The sequence below is a fragment of the Rhinoraja longicauda genome, chromosome 2 (genome assembly GCF_053455715.1).
Source record: "Rhinoraja longicauda isolate Sanriku21f chromosome 2, sRhiLon1.1, whole genome shotgun sequence".
Taxonomy (NCBI): Eukaryota; Metazoa; Chordata; class Chondrichthyes; order Rajiformes; family Arhynchobatidae; genus Rhinoraja; species Rhinoraja longicauda.
Window position 1 is genome coordinate 31,460,609 of NC_135954.1, and position 19,427 is coordinate 31,480,035.

At 41.1% G+C, this 19,427-nt stretch overlaps 1 protein-coding gene across 1 annotated transcript in view; it reads right to left on the bottom strand.

Annotated features, from left to right (window-relative positions):
* Positions 1 to 19,427, bottom strand: part of malrd1 (MAM and LDL receptor class A domain containing 1) — a 261,497-nt gene that overhangs the window by 204,474 nt on the left and 37,596 nt on the right. The window contains exons 9-13 of the mRNA XM_078427721.1: positions 19,071 to 19,223; positions 14,621 to 14,726; positions 13,189 to 13,556; positions 8,143 to 8,561; positions 1,159 to 1,246 (exon numbers count right to left, since the gene is read on the bottom strand). Of these exons, the coding sequence (XP_078283847.1) occupies positions 1,159 to 1,246; positions 8,143 to 8,561; positions 13,189 to 13,556; positions 14,621 to 14,726; positions 19,071 to 19,223 (1,134 nt within the window). The remainder of the gene's footprint in view (positions 1 to 1,158; positions 1,247 to 8,142; positions 8,562 to 13,188; positions 13,557 to 14,620; positions 14,727 to 19,070; positions 19,224 to 19,427) is intronic.

The following is a 19,427-nucleotide window of genomic DNA, read 5'->3' on the forward strand; positions in this document are numbered from 1 at the left end:
GTGGAACTAGAGCTGTGATGTGTTAAAGAAGCAATGCCCTTGTGTTGAAGGGAATATGGAATTCAGTACCCAGTGAGGCAGATTCTGAACCATTAGAATTCCTGAGAACTGGATGGTGAAATATAAGTGTTTTCATGTACCAACTACAGTTCATTCCTTACCCTTGACACCCCTACTATGTGCTCATCGATTTAGAACATCGAGTAGAGAACAATTCAGCACAGGAACAGGTCCTGCGTCCCACAATGTCCAGGCTGAACATGCCAGGTTAAATTAATCCCCTCTGCTTAAACTAATCTCCACTCTTCCCTTCACTATTTACATTTGCTCTTGATCCACTGAGTCCTCAGTTGTAACATTGGTCTGTATGATGTTCATATCTCTCCATGGGCTTGTCCCTTCCATCACTGTAACTTTCTTCTGCTCTGCAACTTGTTGAGAATGCTGTTTTCCTGTACATTTGGACTCTAGAGAAATAGAGGATGCAGACTTCCCCAGTCATCTCACCTTTAAACATGGTATTCCCCCCCTTTCTTCCTCAGCCCTGCTTCCCATTTAAAGATATTTTAAGCCTAACTCTGTGATCTAGTTCCTTGACCCGTTTAATCATTTGGCTTAATATCTCCTTTGCTGTTGTCAATTTGTATATGATTACTCTTGCCTGAAGCTCGGGACTGTTCACTGCATTAAAGTTTCTACATAAATTTGAACAATTATTTTAGATCATCTAATGATATATGGTATTTGCCCCCCTGTACTGTTTTATGAAATACTCTGCATATTCTACTCCTTATTTTCTGTGGCAACAAAATACAAGATTTTCAGGGCACACTATATAAGTTCATAAGTTATTGGAGCAGGCCCATCAAGTTTACTCTGCCATTCAATTATGGCTGATCTATCTTTACCTCTCAATCCTATTCTCCTGCCTTCTCCCCATAACCCTTGACACCCTTACTAATCAAGAATCATGATTTAACTGGAGACACACACTTCTTTACTACAATAATGATGGTTTTCTATAACCACATTAGTTATATTCTGTTCAACATTGCCTTTCAGTTCTGAGAATGATTGGTCAAGTGGTGCACAAAGAGGCTAGACACTTAATGTTAATAAATGCCTGTCGCACTATTTTTCTGTAATTAATATGCTTACCACTGTAAAGATCACAATTCATGAAGGAAATGTCATCAATTCCAATGTCTCCTCCTAGGTTATCTCCTACAGTGCCTTCCACTAGTATCTGTTTCAAAATACAAAAACAAGAATTTTATCCTCGTACTAACTGCCAACATAAAAATTATTAGATCAGCTATGGGAACACATTGAATGAATGAATGCCTTTATTTGTCGTTGAAAGCACTGCAAACAACAAAATTATTATTGCCACTCCATTGGTGCATAATATACTAACATAAAAGCACAGGACACAATTTAAAAACAATGTTATTTAACTAGGGCTTAAGATAAATAAATAATCAATATTGCAATATATCAATAAACGATGGCGATAGTAAGGTAAAATTCGAGATAGGTAGCAGCATGGAAGATTGCAGCATGAGTAATACTCAGTAGCTTTTCATATTGAGTGTGCAGATTGCTTTGGGGAAGAAACTGTCTCTTAGTCTGGCGGTGCGTGTTTTGGCTGACCTATAACGCCTTCCGGAGGGCAACAGTTCAAACAGGTGGTGACTGGGGTGTGTGGAGTCTTTAATGATGTTAGTGGCTCTGCTGAGGTGGCGTGAGATGGCAATATCCTCCATGGAGGGCAGTGGGCAGCCGGTGATTCTCTCTGCTGTTTTTACCACTCTTTGGAGCGTTTTGTTATTTGCAGCAGAGCAGCTGGCATACCACACTGACATGCAATATGTCAGTAGACTCTCAATAGTCGCCCGGTAGAAGGCCACCAGCAGCTCCTTCCTGGTGTTGTACCTCCTGAGCACTCTCAGGAAGTGGAGTCTCTGTTGTGCTCTCATGATAGTTGCAGTGGTGTTGGCCGACCAGGAGAGGTCCTCAGATATGAGGACTCCTAGGAATGTAAAGGTCTGCCCCCTTTCCACCCACGCCCCATTTATGCAGAGCGGGGCCGGGTCCGCGTCCCGTTTCAACAGTTCAACAGTTCAACAGAGCTTTATTTGTCATTTGGTACCAAGGTACCGAACGAAACTACATAGCAGTTCCACCCGAAATCAGGTATTAGCTCCTTTGTCTTGGTTGTGTTCAGTGCCAGGTTATTTACCAAACACCACTCTGACAGTCGCTGTATCTCATCCGTGTATGCTGACTCATGCCCCCCTAAGATAAGCCCGACGACAGTTGTGTCGTCAGTAAATTTAATAATCGTGTTGGACGGGTGGGCAGGTGTACAGTCATAGGTGTATAAGGAGTAAAGGAGTGGACTCAGCACACAGCCTTGAGGTGTGCCAGTGCTTAGTGTGATGGAGGAGGAGATGTAGGGGCCGGTTTTAACTCTCTGTGGGCGGTTTGTGAGAAAGTCTGATCCATGTACAGATGGAGGAGGGTGAGAGCCCGAGGCCAATCAGTTTGTTGATTAAAATGTCCGGAATGATTGTATTGAATGCTGAGCGATAATCAATGAATAACATCCTCACATAGCTTTCCCGATGTTCCAAGTGGGTCAGTGCGGTGTGAGTTGCTATGACAACGGCGTCCTCAGTCGATCTGTTATCTCTGTAGGCAAACTGATATGGATCGAAGGAGGAAGGTAGACTGGTTCTAATGTGATGCAAGACTAGTTTCTCAAAGCACTTCATAATCACTGGTCAAAGCAATCGGTCTATAATCATTCAGGTCCTCAGGGACTGTTTTTTGGGGAATAGGAATGATGGTGGCTAACTTTAAGCAGGGTGGTATAATAGCTTGTGACAGAGAGATGTTAAAAATCTTTGTGAAGACCCCAGCGAGTTGGTCAGCACATGCCTGGAGTACTTAATTGTCCAATTATAAATACCAAATCCTACTTTACAATATATATATATATTCCCATTGATAGCTGTAAACCTCTACCTCCTTTGAGGAGTCCTTAAAGATGATTAATAAAGATGGAGAAGTTGATGTTGTCTATGTTGACTATAGTAAGGCATTTGACAAGGGATATGGGTTACATAGAAATAGAAACATAGAAAATAGGTGCAGGAGGAGGCCATTTGGCCCTTCGAGCCAGCACCACCATTCATTGTGATCATGGCTGATCATCCCCAATCAGTAACCTGTGCCTGCCTTTTCCCCATATCCCTTGATTCCACTACCCCCTAGAGCTCTATCTAACTCTCTTTTAAATTAATCCAGTGAATTGGCCTCCACTGCCTTCTGTGGCAGAGAATTCCACAAATTCACAACTCTCTGGGTGAAAAAGGTTCTTCTCTAATCAGCTTTAAATGGCCTCCCCTTTATTCTTAGACTGTGGCCCCTGGTTCTGGACTCCCCCAACATTGGGAACATATTTCAGTCCAGTCCAGTCCTTATATAACTTAATACGTCTCTATAAGATGTGCTGTAGAAAGCGTCCTATTGAGATGCATCACAACTTGGTTTGGCAATAGCCCTGCCTTGGAGTACAAGAAATTAAAGAGAGTTCTGGATGCAGCTCGGTCCATCACACAGACCATCCTCCGCCCCCCCCCCCCCCCCCATAAACTTCACTTTGCCTCCAGAAAGCAGCTGACATCATCAATGACCATTTGCAGCCTCTTCCTGTGGGCAGAAGATACAAAAGCTTGAAAGTGTCTAGCAACAGATTCAGAAACAGTTTCTTTCTTGCTGTTATCAGACTACTGAACAGCCCTCCCATACTCTAAGGGTGTAGTCCTGATCTCTCAACCTACCTCATTGTGGCCCTTGCACTTTGTATTATTTGCACTTTCTTCATAGCTGTAATGCCATAATGCTATGAGACTAAATTCTGCACTGTATTTTTCCCTTTTTCACTAACTCTTGTTCTTGTGTATGACCTGACTGTACTCATGTATAGTACACTTTGACTGGATAGCACGCATGGAACGTTTTTCACTGTATCTGGGTGTACATGACAATAATAAACCAATATCAATATCAAGATACAGTGGGAGAGATTGAACCGCACTGAGGAAATTCTGACGTGTAATTCTGTCTAAATTTACACTCACATTAACCTCAGTGCCTTTGATGTTCAAATAATCCTCTCTGTGCAATTTGCGGTAAATCTCGCCAAGGTCATGTTAACTGCTATCACAGATTTTTATTACTGTGTTGTGAATACTGAATGGGAAAAAAAATCTGTTTCACAAAGTGTAATTACACTGGAAATTGGTGATAATGTTTTACTGGCTACAAGTACTCCTAATGCAAGCAATTTATTGTTCTTAAACAGATTAGTTTAGTAGTATTGACTTAATCATATGCTGCCTCTTCAAAATGTATTATGCACTTAGACTGCATTTCACTGACTGTAACATTTCATTAACCTCAAAAAAGGACCGTAGTATCTTCAAAAAGGTACTGAAGTAAGAAGATGAATTTTGAAGATGGGCTTTGTACATCTATGGATCAAGCACTAATACTGAATGGATTTCAGATGCTTACAAGTCATGAAAAGCTGGGATTGTAGAATAAGCTGATTCTACCAAGAATGAAACATTAAAATTTGTTAGTATGCTTTACGAAGTTAATTGTTTCCATCCACTGGAAGTAACAGAATTAAATTTGCCATGACCGACAGAGGCAAGTACATTTCTCATGCTATGAAATATGACAGTGCACAAATGCACGGCTCATTTCATCACTTCACTTACGACTTCAAAGGATGGATTATTTCACTAAGAATAATGTATGTGCGACTACACAAAACACTTGTTTGCACTGGAGGTAGAGCGCAGGTACTATCGAGAATCATGGAGAGACAAAGCGAGCTGTGTCATTTCTTTCACAGTCTCCATTCAATCAGCATCTGAAACACACACATCACCACATAACTCTTCCATATTCTCTTTCATATTTCTTGCAGGAATTGATTTACTTGTATCATCTTATTCTGCTTCCTTTTTTTACGAAATATCTCTGTGCCGTAATTTTCATATATCAATCCAGCATTTAATTTCTGTATGCAAGATTTGTTAGGCAGTGTTAGCACAAGAACCTTATCATGTTCAACAACAAACAAGAAGAGTGAGCTCAGTGGGTCAACGAGTATTTGACATTTCAGATCGAGTACTGCAGTAGGACTGGGAGGGAAGACAAAAGGTTGCCAGTATATAGCAGTATGAGGGAGGGAGGGGTGGTACAGAGACCCACAGTGCAGGTGAAAGGTGGACTCAGTGGAAGGGGGGGGGGGTATTATGGGCAAATGGAATCTGGTGAGCAAGGAGGAAGGGGTAGGTGATGGGAAAGGTGAACAAAGTGAGAAGGAACCCAGGTGGATGGCAACACTGGTAGAAGATGACCTTGAATTAGAGAATTCAATATTCACTCCATAGGGTTGTAAGCTACCGAAGCAGTATATGAGATGTTGCTCTTTCAATTTGCACTTGCCTTCACCATAACAATGAAGAAGGCAAAGGGCAGATAGATCAGTATGGGAGAGAGAACGAGAGCTAAAATGACATGCAACCAGAAGCTTGAGATGGTCATTGTGGACCAAATACAGGTTCTGCTCAACATGGCCATCTAATCAATGTTTGGATTCTCCATTGTAGTAGGCCACATTGTGAGCACGAATACAGTCGACTAGGTTGGAAGAGGAGCAAGTGAACCTCTTCCTCACCTGGAAGAGTTGTTTAGGTCCCTGGATTGGCGAGAGAGCAGGTAAAGAGACAAATGTTATACTTCCTACAGTCACAGAGGAAAGTGCCAAGAGTGTGTGCGACAGAATGAATGGAACAAGGTGTCATGAAAAGAGTGGTCTCTGCAGAAAGCAGAAACTGTGTTTGTCTGGAGATACAAATAAATTATTCTTACTGAGATCAGAGGATTAAAAATCAATTAATGCATTTTTTTAAATTAATTATTTCCATCATACAAAATGCCTATACTGCATTATTACATTTTAAGGTTGTATGAATCGTGTGTGCTTTCCTTGATAGTTATACTTCCAAAAATCCTTTCTAATAATCTGGTGCTTGCACTGCAAATTTTGCCACATAAGGGATGGATTTGATCAGTGGGACCTGTCATCATTAAAGCAGCGGGTCTAATGTATAACAATAATACATAGAAAATTACTGCCATTTTTGAAAGAACCACAGACTGTTTGGACAGAACTAATCATTGTGAGCCACAAAAGAAACAAGCACATGATAATGCATGAGATAGATCTTTTAACTAATTTTATCTTGGAGGAACATGAAAGAAAGATAAACTTTCACTCGCGGTGCACAATCAAAATATTTCATTTACTTTCCTTTTATTTCAACCTAGGTTTAAGAATAAACTAAATTGTGCATTTTTCACATTTACAGATAATTCAGAAATCAGCAGGGTTGCTGAGTAATTGGCTACTCTTTGTACTTAAGGAAATGTTTTTTTCCCCTCAATCCTCAAAGGAGAGGCATATTGATATAAAGCATTTAATTATAATCAGAGCTTTGTTTTCACCATGAGTCAATTCTGTACTCGATTGTGGCAAGGTAATGCCAGATACATGTTGATACTGCTTACATCGAATCAGTTTGATCATATCTAGATTGCTAATCATGAATGTGGCACCATAGTACATAACACAATTAGAAACACTGAGAAAAGGATCATTAATGGTAGAGGAAATCAGATAGCATTTGAGAAATTGGCCAAGCAAAAGCTGATACGGAACAAGATTAGTCACAAAGAAAGCTCTCTTTTTACTTTGTGTATTGCAGTTCAAAATACAATCTTTTACACCAGAAAACATTAAGGAGAGCAATGGTCCAAAAAATATATATCCTTGGTGATTTTTGACAGCAAATTTTCATTTGACAGAATGTTCAAAGTGTTTCTCAATACAATGCATTGCTTTGATCATTGTTACACTGGGCAAACAATAGACTATCGTTTAAAGTCAAAGATTAGATTAAATCACCATAGATTTAGCAACATTTACTAAAATAAATCCTGTCATGGCTTCTTTATTCATAGTGTGCTTCCTTTTATTGAGTCATAGAGTCAAACAGTTATACAGCATTGTAACAGGCCCTTCGGCCAAACTTGTCCACGCCTGCCAACATGCCCCAACTACACTAGTACCACTTGCTTGCATTTGGTCCTTATCCCTCTAAACCTATCCTATCTATGTACCTGTCCAATTTTTTTTTCTTTAACTGAAGGGGAAAGAGCAGGAATAACTGGGAAGGAAAGGATATTAAAAATATGGCATAAGAAAATAACTGCAGATGCTGGTTCAAATCGATTTATTCACAAAATGCTGGAGTAACTCAGCAGATCAGGCAGCATCTCGGGAGAGAAGGAATGGGTGACGTTTCGGGTCGAGACCCTTCTTGCGTTGAACCGCTATGTGCGATGACCAAAACGACATCAATTTCAAATAAATCAAAAATACAACATGTTGGAGGAATTCAGGGGCCAGGCAGCATCTCTCCAGGGAATGGGAAGATGATGATTCAGGTTTGGACCATTCCTCAGACTGATGAAGTAGGGGGCAGGAAGCTGGAAAAGAGAGGTCGAGATAGGACCAAAGCTTGGCAAGTGATAAATAGGTGGCTACAGATGAGGAAAGGTGCTTGGCAAATGAAAGAGATTCTGGAGTTGTGGTTCTGAATTTTACAAATGGCAGAAGGTTAAAATGAGAGAGTTCTGAAATAAAACTTTGACTACTGTATACAAAATTCAATTTAAAACAGACTATCGTTTAAAGTCAAAGATTAGATTAAATCACCATAGATTAAGCAAAATGAAAATATATATAGTCACAACACAGCAACCTGTATACAATAAATTTTCATCTAATTTAATAAGAATGTTAATAAGAATGTTATTGTTTCCTCAGGTGGTGAATTATTGCTTTGCAAACGGTAAGGATTAAATGCAAATACAGCTGTCTACAATATAGCGAAGCATTTCTAATACTTAAAATTAACATTTTTGTTTGTTTCTAAATAATGCATTCTTTTTTTTGTTATCCTGGAGGATATTGCATTTCTGAATATTGCTTACCTGGAATGGTTGAGAACTATTGATAAGCAGAGTTTCTTTTAGCCATTTGTCACCATGCTGACCATATTTTACCCAAAGTTGTTCCCCCTTTGTATTTCTGTAGGTTCTTTTGTGCACCGCCAACTTAAAAATCTGTTTTCCAAACATGTGGAAATGGAAGCGGATGTTACAGGTCTTGTTGGCATGATTGCGGGTAGCGTCCAGGATTGGACTGAGGAGTGTGGCTGTATTTCCAAACTGTTGGGCAGATGCTTCAATGTAAAGGTAGTGGCCCTCTGCTGTGCCTAACGTGTGGTCTTTTGATGGCCCAGTGTTGAACGTCGAGGTCTGTCCCTTATTTATTGACCAGTCAAAATCATCGTCCTTGGCTTGCTGCCAGTTGCAAAATCCATTTTCAAAATCGCAGAGCAGTTCTTGTACTGTCAAAAGAGAAAAACACTACTTGACTCTTTAAATGACTGTGCCTTACAATACAGTTATGTTTGAAAATTGTTCACAATGTCAGCCAACATAAGAATTGCTTTCAACAGAAGGCCACCAGAAAACACAGACTGAGACAGCCGTATCTCAGAACAGGTAATACACTGTAAAGCTAAATACTAGCAAATTATCAATATATTTAGTTTAGTTTATAGATACAGCGCAGAAACAGGCTCTTCGGCCTACCGAGTCCGCTTCAGCCAGCGATCCCCGCAAACTAACTCCGTATAATTTTACCAAGCCAATTAGCTTACAAACCTCTACATTTTTGGAATGTGGGAGGAAACCGAAGCACCCGGAGAAAACTCACGCAGGTCACTGATCTCTGGCACTGTAAAGCAGCAACTCTACCGCTGCATCACCATGCGGCCCCAGATTTTTATAAAATCTATTCCAGGATGTGAATGATATTGGCAAGATTGTATCTAGTTGTGTTTCTCTAATTGTCTCTACGTCTGTCCACTGAAGATACCCAGCAATGGTGTTGGGGTTCCAGGAACTAGTGGCAGAGTTGATGAAGGAACAATGATATATGAGGCTAATATGTGACCAAGAATGGAAAATGTAGTTGGAGATATCCACTAATGTCTTCTGTTTTTCATCTTCCTAAGTTTGCTAGTTAGGGAGACACTGTTGCAGAGATCTTGGAGAGTTACTGCAGTGAAGTTTGTACTTTTATCTTCCCAGGAAGTGCTCTTTAGGTATCTTCTTGCTCACTTGTTGGAAACATGTAATTTTGACATTTGATTTCGATGTAGATGGTTGATTTTGGATTCAATTATCAGATGGACACCTGATTGGATTTTCTACTTTAATTTCCATTGACCTAACCAGGTCATTTTGCATCAAAGAACAGTTAAATTAAAATATATCAAGTTGGTACCAGAGTGCAACTTTGGTGCAAACTGAGGCAGAACCCCAAACGCCACAGAACTCCATGTTTTGAGCTTCAGTATGTCGACAAACACTCTCTTGAACTTCGTAGGAAAGAACTGCAGATGCTGGTTTAAATTGAAGGTAGACACAAAATGCTGGAGTAACTCAGCGGGACAGGCAGCATCTCTGGAGTGAAGGAATGGGTGACGTTTCGGATCGAGACCCTTCTTCAGACTGATGTCAGGGGAGTGGGCGGGACAGAGGTAGAATGTAATCGGAGACAGTAAGACTGGTGGGAGAACAGGGAAGGGGGAGGGGATGGAGAGAGAGGGAAAGCAAGGGCTATTTGAAGTTAGAGAAGTCAATGTTGATACTGCTGGGGTGTAAGCTACCCAAGTGAAATGTGAGCTGCTGTTAGACAATAGACAATAGGTGCAGGAGTAGGCCATTCAGCCCTTTGAGCCAGCACCACCATTCAATGTGATCATGGCTGATCAATCTCAATCAATACCCCTTTCCTGCCTTCTCCCCATACCCCCTGACTCCGCTTGTTCCTCCAATATGCGCTGGGCCTCACTCTGATAATGGAGGAGGCCCAGTACAGAAAGGTCATTCAGCAGCCTCCCCATCATCTAAGGGATGTATCGGAGTCGCTGCCTCAGAAAAGGCACTCAGCATCACTGAGGATGCACCTCTCAGGCTACACTCTCATTTCACTCCTGCCATTGGAAAGTGGTTGGAGGAGCCTGAAAACTGTGACCTCCATGTTCAGGAACAGCTTCTTCCCTACAACCGTGAGGCTCTTGAACATGACAAACACCAACTGAACTACAAACTATGAATTGGCTTGGGCACACAATTTCAGGGGGTTTTCTGGCATTAATATTGTATTTTTTAAATTTATTAAACTTTTTAAAAATTGTGTTATCTTTGAGTACTATGTTTACTGCCTGTTATGCTGCTGAGAGTAAGAATCTCATTATTCTGTCTTAGGTAAATTTGATAATAACACACCCTTGACCCTCTTGACTATTGCCTATCAGAGCCAAGTGTGTACTTCTTCAAGTACTGTCTTTATTGTGGTAGGGGTGAGGTGCAGTTGTGATGATGCATTTATAGGTCCACGCAATACAAGCTGCTAAATTAACATCTGCAGAAGTAATTGCGATAGTTACAAGACCCAGCAGGGCATTTCATGACTGCCTTGGTAGACACATCATTTCAGACTACTCTAGTCCCATATAACTTAATTCTTCCCATCTTGTTTTTTTTTTAATCTCCTCGTCCAGCCCTTTCCCATTTAGACATTATGTCCTCCACCAGTTTGATAGTTTCAGTTTCCTGGTTCCCTCCCCCAGTAAGAACAGACCCCAGTATCCACACTGTATCGACTTGTCATCATTTTATCAGATCGATGAGATTGTCCTTCATCTTTCCCTTCTCTCAAGAAAACTGTCCACCCTTTCCAATCTATCCCTGTAATTGTTGTCAATAGACAATAGCTGCAGGAGTAGGCCATTCGGCCCTTTGAGCCAGCACCGCCATTCAATGTGATCATGGCTGATCATTCACAATCAGTACCCCGTTCCTGCCTTCTCCCCATACCCCATGACTCCGCTTTCATTAAGAGCTCCATCTAGCTCTCTCTTGCAAGCATCCAGAGAATTGGCCTCCACTGCCTTATGAGGCAGAGAATTCCACAGATTTACAACTCTCTGACTGAAAAAGTTTTTCCTCATCTCCGTTCTAAATGGCCTACACCTTATTCTTAAACTGTGGACCCTGGTTCTGGATTCCCCCAACATTGGGAACATGTTTCCTGCCTCTAACGTGTTCAAGCCCTTAATAATCTTATATGTTTCAATAAGATCCCCTTTCATCCTTTTAAATTCCAGTGTATACAAGCCTAGTCGCTCCAGTCTTTCAACATACAACAGTCCCGCCATTCCGGGAATTAACCTAGTGAACCTACGCTGCACTCCCTCAAGCTGAACCATTCTCATAAATCTTTTCTGGACTCTCTCTAATGCCATATCCTTCCCATTATAAGTTAACAAACCTTCAGTGTAATACTCTAGTTGAGGACAGTTAGGCATTTCACAAATGTTTAAGACTTCACTTCTTTTAACCTTTGTGCCTCTCATGAAAAATCACAGAGTTGTGTAGTCCTGCTTTCTCAAACTGCCCTGTCACTTTCAGTGATCTGAGCACACATATCTCTACATGCACAGTATATCAGTTTTCTATTAACCTCTCATCCTTTTTCTCAGCAAAATGTATCATCTCGTTTATCTCTGCATAGGACTTTATTTGCCATGCACCTGCCGTTTATATCCAGCCACAATCTTTGCTGTTTGCAATATTGTTGAGTTTTGTGTCATCTGCAAATGTTGATCTTCATATCCTGTTCATTTATATTGATGTTAAAATAACTCAATGACAATGGAATGGAAATTTTGTAGAAGACAAGATTGGGGGAAGTAGCTAAGGTCGGTGTGAGAGATAGTGTACACAAGGGATATTGGTAAGGAAAAAACACAATGTGCTGGAGTAACTCAGTGGTCAGACAGCATCTCTGGAGGACATAGCTTGGTGACATTTTTGGCTTGGGTGGGCTGATCTGAAACATCATCTATCCATGTCCTCCAAAGATGTCACCAGGCATGCTGAGTTACTCCAGCACTTTGTGTTTTCTTTGGTAGACCAGCATCTTCAGTTCCTTATGTCCAAGGAATATTGGTAGCTGGCCCATCCCCTGAGAGGGAGATAGTGATGTCAAGATAGGGAAGCAATGAGTCAAATATTGCCTTCTCCTCTCTCAAATGAGACTTTTCCAGTTCTGATGAAATGTTCTTGATTTGCAATGTTGACGGTTTCTCTGCCTGGCACGCCTGCTAAGCGCTTCAGCATTTTCTGCTTTTGTGTTGATTTCCAATATCTGCAGTTTTTATTTTGCTCCTATATCATAAAGGGTTTCAGTTTTGTTTCTAAGTATTTGTTTGTGTAGCCGCCTGGCGAATAAGATCTTGGGCAAATTTCACTTCAGACCGTAACATCCTCAGTAAATATCTATTAAACTAAAGAACACTAAATCTGGACAAAAGAGCAAATATGTGAAAAATATTTTACAAATAATCCTTTCCTGTTAAAACAAATATTTATTTACCTCTTCAAGAAATTAAATAAATCTGCTAAACAAAATATAGTGAGGATCATGGAGCAACAGATTTATCATACAAATCCACCCTGATCTCGAATGTCTTTTTCAGTCAGAGAGTGGTGAAGGTGTGGAATTCTCTGCCTCAGAAGGCAGTGGAGGCCAGTTCGTTGGATGCTTTCAAGAGAGAGCTGGATAGAGCTCTTAAGGATAGCGGAGTGAGGGGGTATGGGGAGAAGGCAGGAACGGGGTACTGATTGAGAGTGATCAGCCATGATCGCATTGAATGGCGGTGCTGGCTCGAAGGGCTGAATGGCCTACTCCTGCACCTATTGTCTATTGTCTATTGTCTATTGTCTTTCAGGAAAGGGAATTAGTCTCATCGCCCAATGTGGTCTACACAAGACTATAAACACCTCAGCAAAGTGAATGATTCTTAAAAGGTCAAACAAAACAAAATCAAAAGGAATTCAGGATGGTAGCTGGATAACAACACAGCATGAATCAATAAATAATTTTCAAGTTCCCCTTACCACAGTTGTCTTCATCAGAACCATCACCACAGTCATCCACCAGGTCACATACTTGTAATCGGTCAATGCAAGCTCTGGTTTGTTCACACCAAAACCTCTCCGTTCCTTCACAGTTCTCTACAGCTGGTGGGAGGGAGCAGTTAACAAACTCAATGTCATCTATTGCTGCCACACCATTGTAAATGCCCAGGCTAACTTTCACCAATTTAAGACAGAAAGGTCGTGATAAACGCCCAAGCTGGACAGAGCCTTGGAGCCATTGATTGCTTTGAGTGTTGTAAGTCCACCATACGACAGTGTGATTACTCACGCCATCGACCTCCAGGAACATTTTTGCTGCTCCCACTGCCTGTCCATAATTATAATACCTGTGGCAATTATAAAACAGCAAATAAATTTTTCCGACATTTATAATATTACAAAAAATATAACCAACAACATTGGCCAATATTATGATTAAAGTTAGTTCACAAAAATCTAGTTCAGTAGAAATATCATGTAATTTATCTATGTTTTCATCAATTGAATGAAATGATACATCTTCCAGAAGTTATTGGACAAGAGCTGATGAAAATTTACTTTTAACATTTTCCCTTTCAGTCAGTGATGAATGTTATGATAATTGTTGTTAATGATATATATAAAATCAAATCTAAATGAATAGGTTTTGATTGCTACATTGGACTTTTGGTCTGGAACAATTACGCTACAATGATTTGAACTAAACACTATCTTTCCCTTTGCTCTACCTATTGTACTTGAATTTGGCTTGATTGTATTTGAGTATATTATTATCTGATTTGACAGGATAGTATGCAAAATAAAGCTTTTCACTGTATTTCAATTCACATGACAATGATAATCCAAACTTAAGTTTTCATCATGGGGTTAAATGTGAGAGAGTGCACATCGAAAACACAGAACAGAAAACAGAAAGCTCTCTAACAGACACAAAAAGCTGGAGTAACTCAGCGTGTCATGCAGCATCTCTGGAGAAAAGAAATAGGTGACATTTCGAGTCAAGACCTTTCTTTCGACTGAGAGTCAGGGAAAAGAGAAACAGGAGATATACAAGGTAAATGAAAGGTATGCAAAAAGCAACATTTACCTATATCTCTTATTTCCCTTTACCCTGACTCTTAGGTTGAAGAAGGGTCATGACCCGCTGAGTTACTCTGGCTTTATGTGTCCATCTTCAGTGTAAACAAACGTCTCCAGTTCCTTCCTACACATCGAAAAGTTTAGCACAGGACTAGCCCTTCTCATTCTTCCTGCAATGGTCAATACCCCTCTATTCCCTGCACATCCATGTGCCATCTAAAAGCCCCTTAAATTTCACTATGATATCTGCCTCCACTACCACCCAGGTAGTGCAAAGGTAATGCATTTTTCCACTCCATCAATCAAGCCTGAAAGTGAAATTATTTCCTACCAAAATGACATTGTACATCCAGTTCCTGTTTGAGTGAACTTAGGGCTGGTCAATTCTGCAGTCTGAAATATATTTCTTTTGGTGGTCATAATAAACATGAAGTGTCCTAAAAGTTAAAAAAAAGTATATAATTCCAAAGAAGCATTTGAAGAAGCGATTTCTGTAGCCACACAATATAAATGCATATTAAAATAATCTTTTGTTTAACATAGTAAAACATCACCATAAACTCCACGACGGTGTTGTCAATTTGTAAGCCAAGTAAGCGAAGGAAAGACATATTTGGGAAGGGAAAAATAAAGAATTGCGGAGGCTGGTTTGCAAAGAAAAACTCAAGTGCAGGAGTGACTCAGTCGGCCAGGCAACATCTCTGGAAGACATAGGCAGGTGATGTTTCAGGTCTGAAGAAGAACTATGCATGTCCTCCAGAGATGCTACCTGATCTGCTGAGTTACTACAGCACTTTGATTTTTTTTTAGAAAGGCATTGCATAAGTACAGAGTAACATATTTCATCTACATCATCTTGAGAAATAAAATTATGTTGCCATGAGGATGAAGGAGGAGGTATGGTTAGGACAAAGCAAATGTCTCTTTGAGATAATTGAAGTCAAAATTACTGTGGAGATAACAAGATAAAATGCTGGAAACACTCAGCAGGTTAGGCAGCAAGCGCAGAAAGAGAAACAATAATATTTCAAGTTTGGGAAACTTCACCAGAACTGAGAAAGGGGAAAGGAGCGAAAATTAAAATAATTTGTCTGATTGGGTAAATTAATGTGGCAGACAACAGGAACCTCAGGGTCACCATAGAGTCAGAGAGTTATGCAGCACAGAAGCAGGCTCTTCCATGCACCTATGTAGGAAAAAAAACTGCAGATGCTGGTTTAAATCGAAGGTAGACACAAAATGCTGGAGTAACTCAGCGGGTCAGGCAACATCTCAGGAGAGAAGGAATGGGTGACGTTTCGGGTCGAGACCCTTCTTCAGACTGATGTCAGGGGAGGGGGCGGGACAAAGATAGGATGTAGTTGGAGACAGGAAGACTAGTAGGAGAACTGGGAAGGGGGAGGGGATTTAGCGCTGGGCCTCGCTCTGACAATGGAGGAGGTCCAGGATAGAAAGGTCAGATTGGGAATGGGAGGGGGAGTTGAAGTGCTGAGCCACCGGGAGATCAGGTTGGTTGAGACGGACTGAGCGGAGATGTTCAGTGAAACGATCGCCGAGCCTGCGCTTGGTCTCGCTGATGTAGAGAAGTTGACATCTGGAGCAGCGGATACAATAGATGAGGTTGGAGGACGTGCAGGTGAACCTCTGCCTCACCTGGAAAGACTGTTTGGGTACTAGGATGGAGTCGAGGGGGGAGTAAAAAGGGACATGTGTTGCATCTCCTGCAGTTGCCATTCACTTTATCCAAGCTAACCATGCAGGCATAATAGGCTAGTCCCATTTGCTTGCATTTGACCCTCAACCTTCGAAATCCTTCCTGGGCATATATCTGCCCAAATGTCTTTAAAAAAAATCATAATTGTATCTTTTTCGATAGTTCCCTCTAGCAGCTCATTCTGGATACAGACTATCCACTGAGTGAAGAAATTGCCCCTAAAGTCCCTCTTAAATTTCTCTCTCTCATTTTAAGCCTTTAACCTCCTGCTTTTGAATCTTCTACCGTGGGTTAAAGTCATTTACGTGCAAAGAAAACCCAGCAAGGAGTCCCGCAGTGCTCCACTGGTCACGGATTTTGAGCAACTACCCTTGATTCCTTATTCCAAACCAATTTTAGAAACATAGAAACATGGAAAATAGGTGCAGGAGTAGGCCATTCAGCCCCTCCAGCCAGCACCACAATTCAATATGATCATGGCTGATCATTCAAAATCAGTACCCCGTTTCTGCTTTTTCCCCAAATCCCTTGATTCCTTTAGCCCTAAGAGCTAAATCTAACTCTCTCTTGAAAACATCCAGTGAATTGGCCTCCACTGCCTTCTGTGGTTGAGAATTCCACAGACTCACAACTCTCTGGATAAATAAGTTTTTCCTCATCTCAGTCCTAAATGGTCTACCCATTATTCTTAAACTGTGACCCCTGGTTCTTTATTCCCCCAACATTTGCAAGATTTTTCCTGCATCTAGCCTGTCCAATCCTTTAAGAATTTTATATGTTTCTATAAGCTCCCCGCTCGTCCTTCTAAATTCCAGTGAATACAAGCCCAATCGACCCATTCTTTCATCATATGTCAGTCCCACCATCTCGGGAATTAACCTGGTGAACCTACGCTGCACTCCCTCAATAGCAGTAAGGTCCTTCCTCACATTTGGAGACCAAAACTGCACACAATAGTCCAGGTGTGGTCTCGCCAGGGCCCTGTACAACTGCAGTAGGATATCCTTGCTCCTAAACTCAAATCCTCTCGCAATGAAAGCCAACATTCCATTAGCTTTCTTCACTGCCTGCTGTACCTGCATGCTTACTTTCAGTGACTGATGTACCAGGGCAACCAGGTCGTATTGCACCTCCCCTTTTCCTAATCTGACACCATTCAGATAATTTTGAATGAACTGGCTAACTCACCTTGGATTCCTTGTGATCTAATCTTCCAGAGTAGCCTATCAAGTGAGATCTTGTCAAAGGCCTTGCTAATTTCCATATAAACAAAGTCCAGTGCCCTGCTCTCATCAATCCTCATGGTGACCTCTTCAAAAAACTCTAGCTGATTTGAGATACATGATATCTCAAGCACACAGCCATGCTGACTATCTCTAAACAGTTGCTGGTGGATCCTGTCCCTGAGAATCCACTCCTTTCTGAGGGTGCATCATTTTATTCTGTGGCTATGCCCTCTGGTCCTAGACTCTCCCACTAGTGGAACCATTCTCTCCCCATCCACTCTATCCAGGCCTTTCACTATTTGGTAAGTTTCAATCAGGTCCTCCTCATCCTTCTAAACTCCAGCGAGTACAGGCCCAGTGCTTGTTAAACGCGCATCATACGTTAACCCAATCATCCCTGGGATCATTCTCGTAAACCTCCTCTGGACCCTCTCCAGCACATCCTTCCTCAGACAAGTTGAAAGTTCAAGTTGAAACTGTTAGTTTCAAGTCTTTGCCACCTCCCTCGTTACCTTTTGATCTTGGATTTGTCTCCTATCCCATTTCATCTGGAGCACTCTATATGGCTGGAGCTCTTTCCTGTCCCAGAACTTGGCAGTGTGCCAAGCAAAATAATACTTTTTTTCCTATACAAGTCCTTGAGCTGTGTGTCAGTCCTGCTTTTAACTGAAAGCGTAAAGCCTGATACTTTATCAGCAAGACCTCCAGGATTTTTATATCTACATTGATTGTTCCAAGAAGCATCATGATAACTGTATTCACTCTCTTCTTTCCCAAGTTCCTCTTCACGTACCCAAGATATAGTTTACCTTGAAACTTGATAGCCAAATCATCCCACAAAATTATCAGTCTTCGTTGCAGGAATTATGATCCAAACCCATAATTATAAACATTTTGCTATTTCTATTCCAGTACTTCTAGTGATGTTCACTTAGAGGGAACTTCATTTAGAGGTTCAGAGTTTACTCAGTCCTTTGCAATGAGGCCTTGTATATCTTGATGAAATCTTCCAATGCCCAGGACTGGATGGCCCTGCAGAGAGTAGTGCGTTCGGCAGAACGCTCCATGGGAACTACACTCGTCCCCCTGCAGGACCTATACATCAGGAGGTGCAGATCCAGAGCAAGCAAGATTATGAGGGACCCCTGCCACCCCAGCAATGGACTGTTCCAGATGCTACGGTCAGACAAGCGCCTCCGCTGTCACGCTGTGAAAACGGAGAGGATGAGACGGAGTTTCTTCCCACAGGCCATCAGGACTGTCAACTTTTATAACTCCAGGGACTAAATTTTGTCTACACTATATTAACTTTATTTATATGCTGTAACTGTAATTCTTTTTTGTGCACAATCCGCAGGCATTGCCACTTTCATTTCACTACACATCGTGTATGTGTATGTGACAAATAAACTTGACTTGACTTGACTTGAATACTTAATGGGAGTCAAGTAATGGGCTGAGTGCCCTCTGCCTGTGTCGTGTGCTTCTCTGACAGTTCAGTGGGTATTTTTAAGGCAGAGATAGATAGATTCTTGATTAGTACAGGAGTTAGAGGTTATGGGGAGAAGGCAGGAGAATGGGGTTAGGAGGGAGAGACAGATCAGCCATGATTGAACGGTGGAGTAGACTTGATGGGCCGAATGACCTAATTCTACTCCTATTCCCTTTGACATGACTGATAAATCTTTAAGTGAAAATAACTAGGAAGATTTCTGGGAAAGTAAAAGAGATCATATTACGTAGGGTCTGCTGGATGTTGACAGCTTGGGCCACATGGAAGATTGCAAAGTCAATAAGCTCTAAATTCAAACAATCTGGCACCATGAATTCCAAACTCTTACCGTTGGCAGTGTTAGTGGTGTGGTCCAGAGCTGGGGCCATATCCCTGATATGTGAAGGCAAAGCATTGCTCGAGTTTCTGATCCAATCAAAGTAATCATTGGGAACATTATCAAACCAGCCACAGCTATTTTCTTCAAAGTCACACGTGAAAGCTACAACACAGAAAATAGCAAAGTTATCTTCTTATGTAAACGTCTTCTGGAACATATTATGTAATACTTACAATTCTTTTCAATTCTTCATGCAAATCATTTAAGAAAATGAAGTAATGGATCATATGTGATGGATAATTATAATAGATTCTAGGTCAACACAACTACCCTTACCATTTCCTCACTGGTAGAAGAGGCAATAAT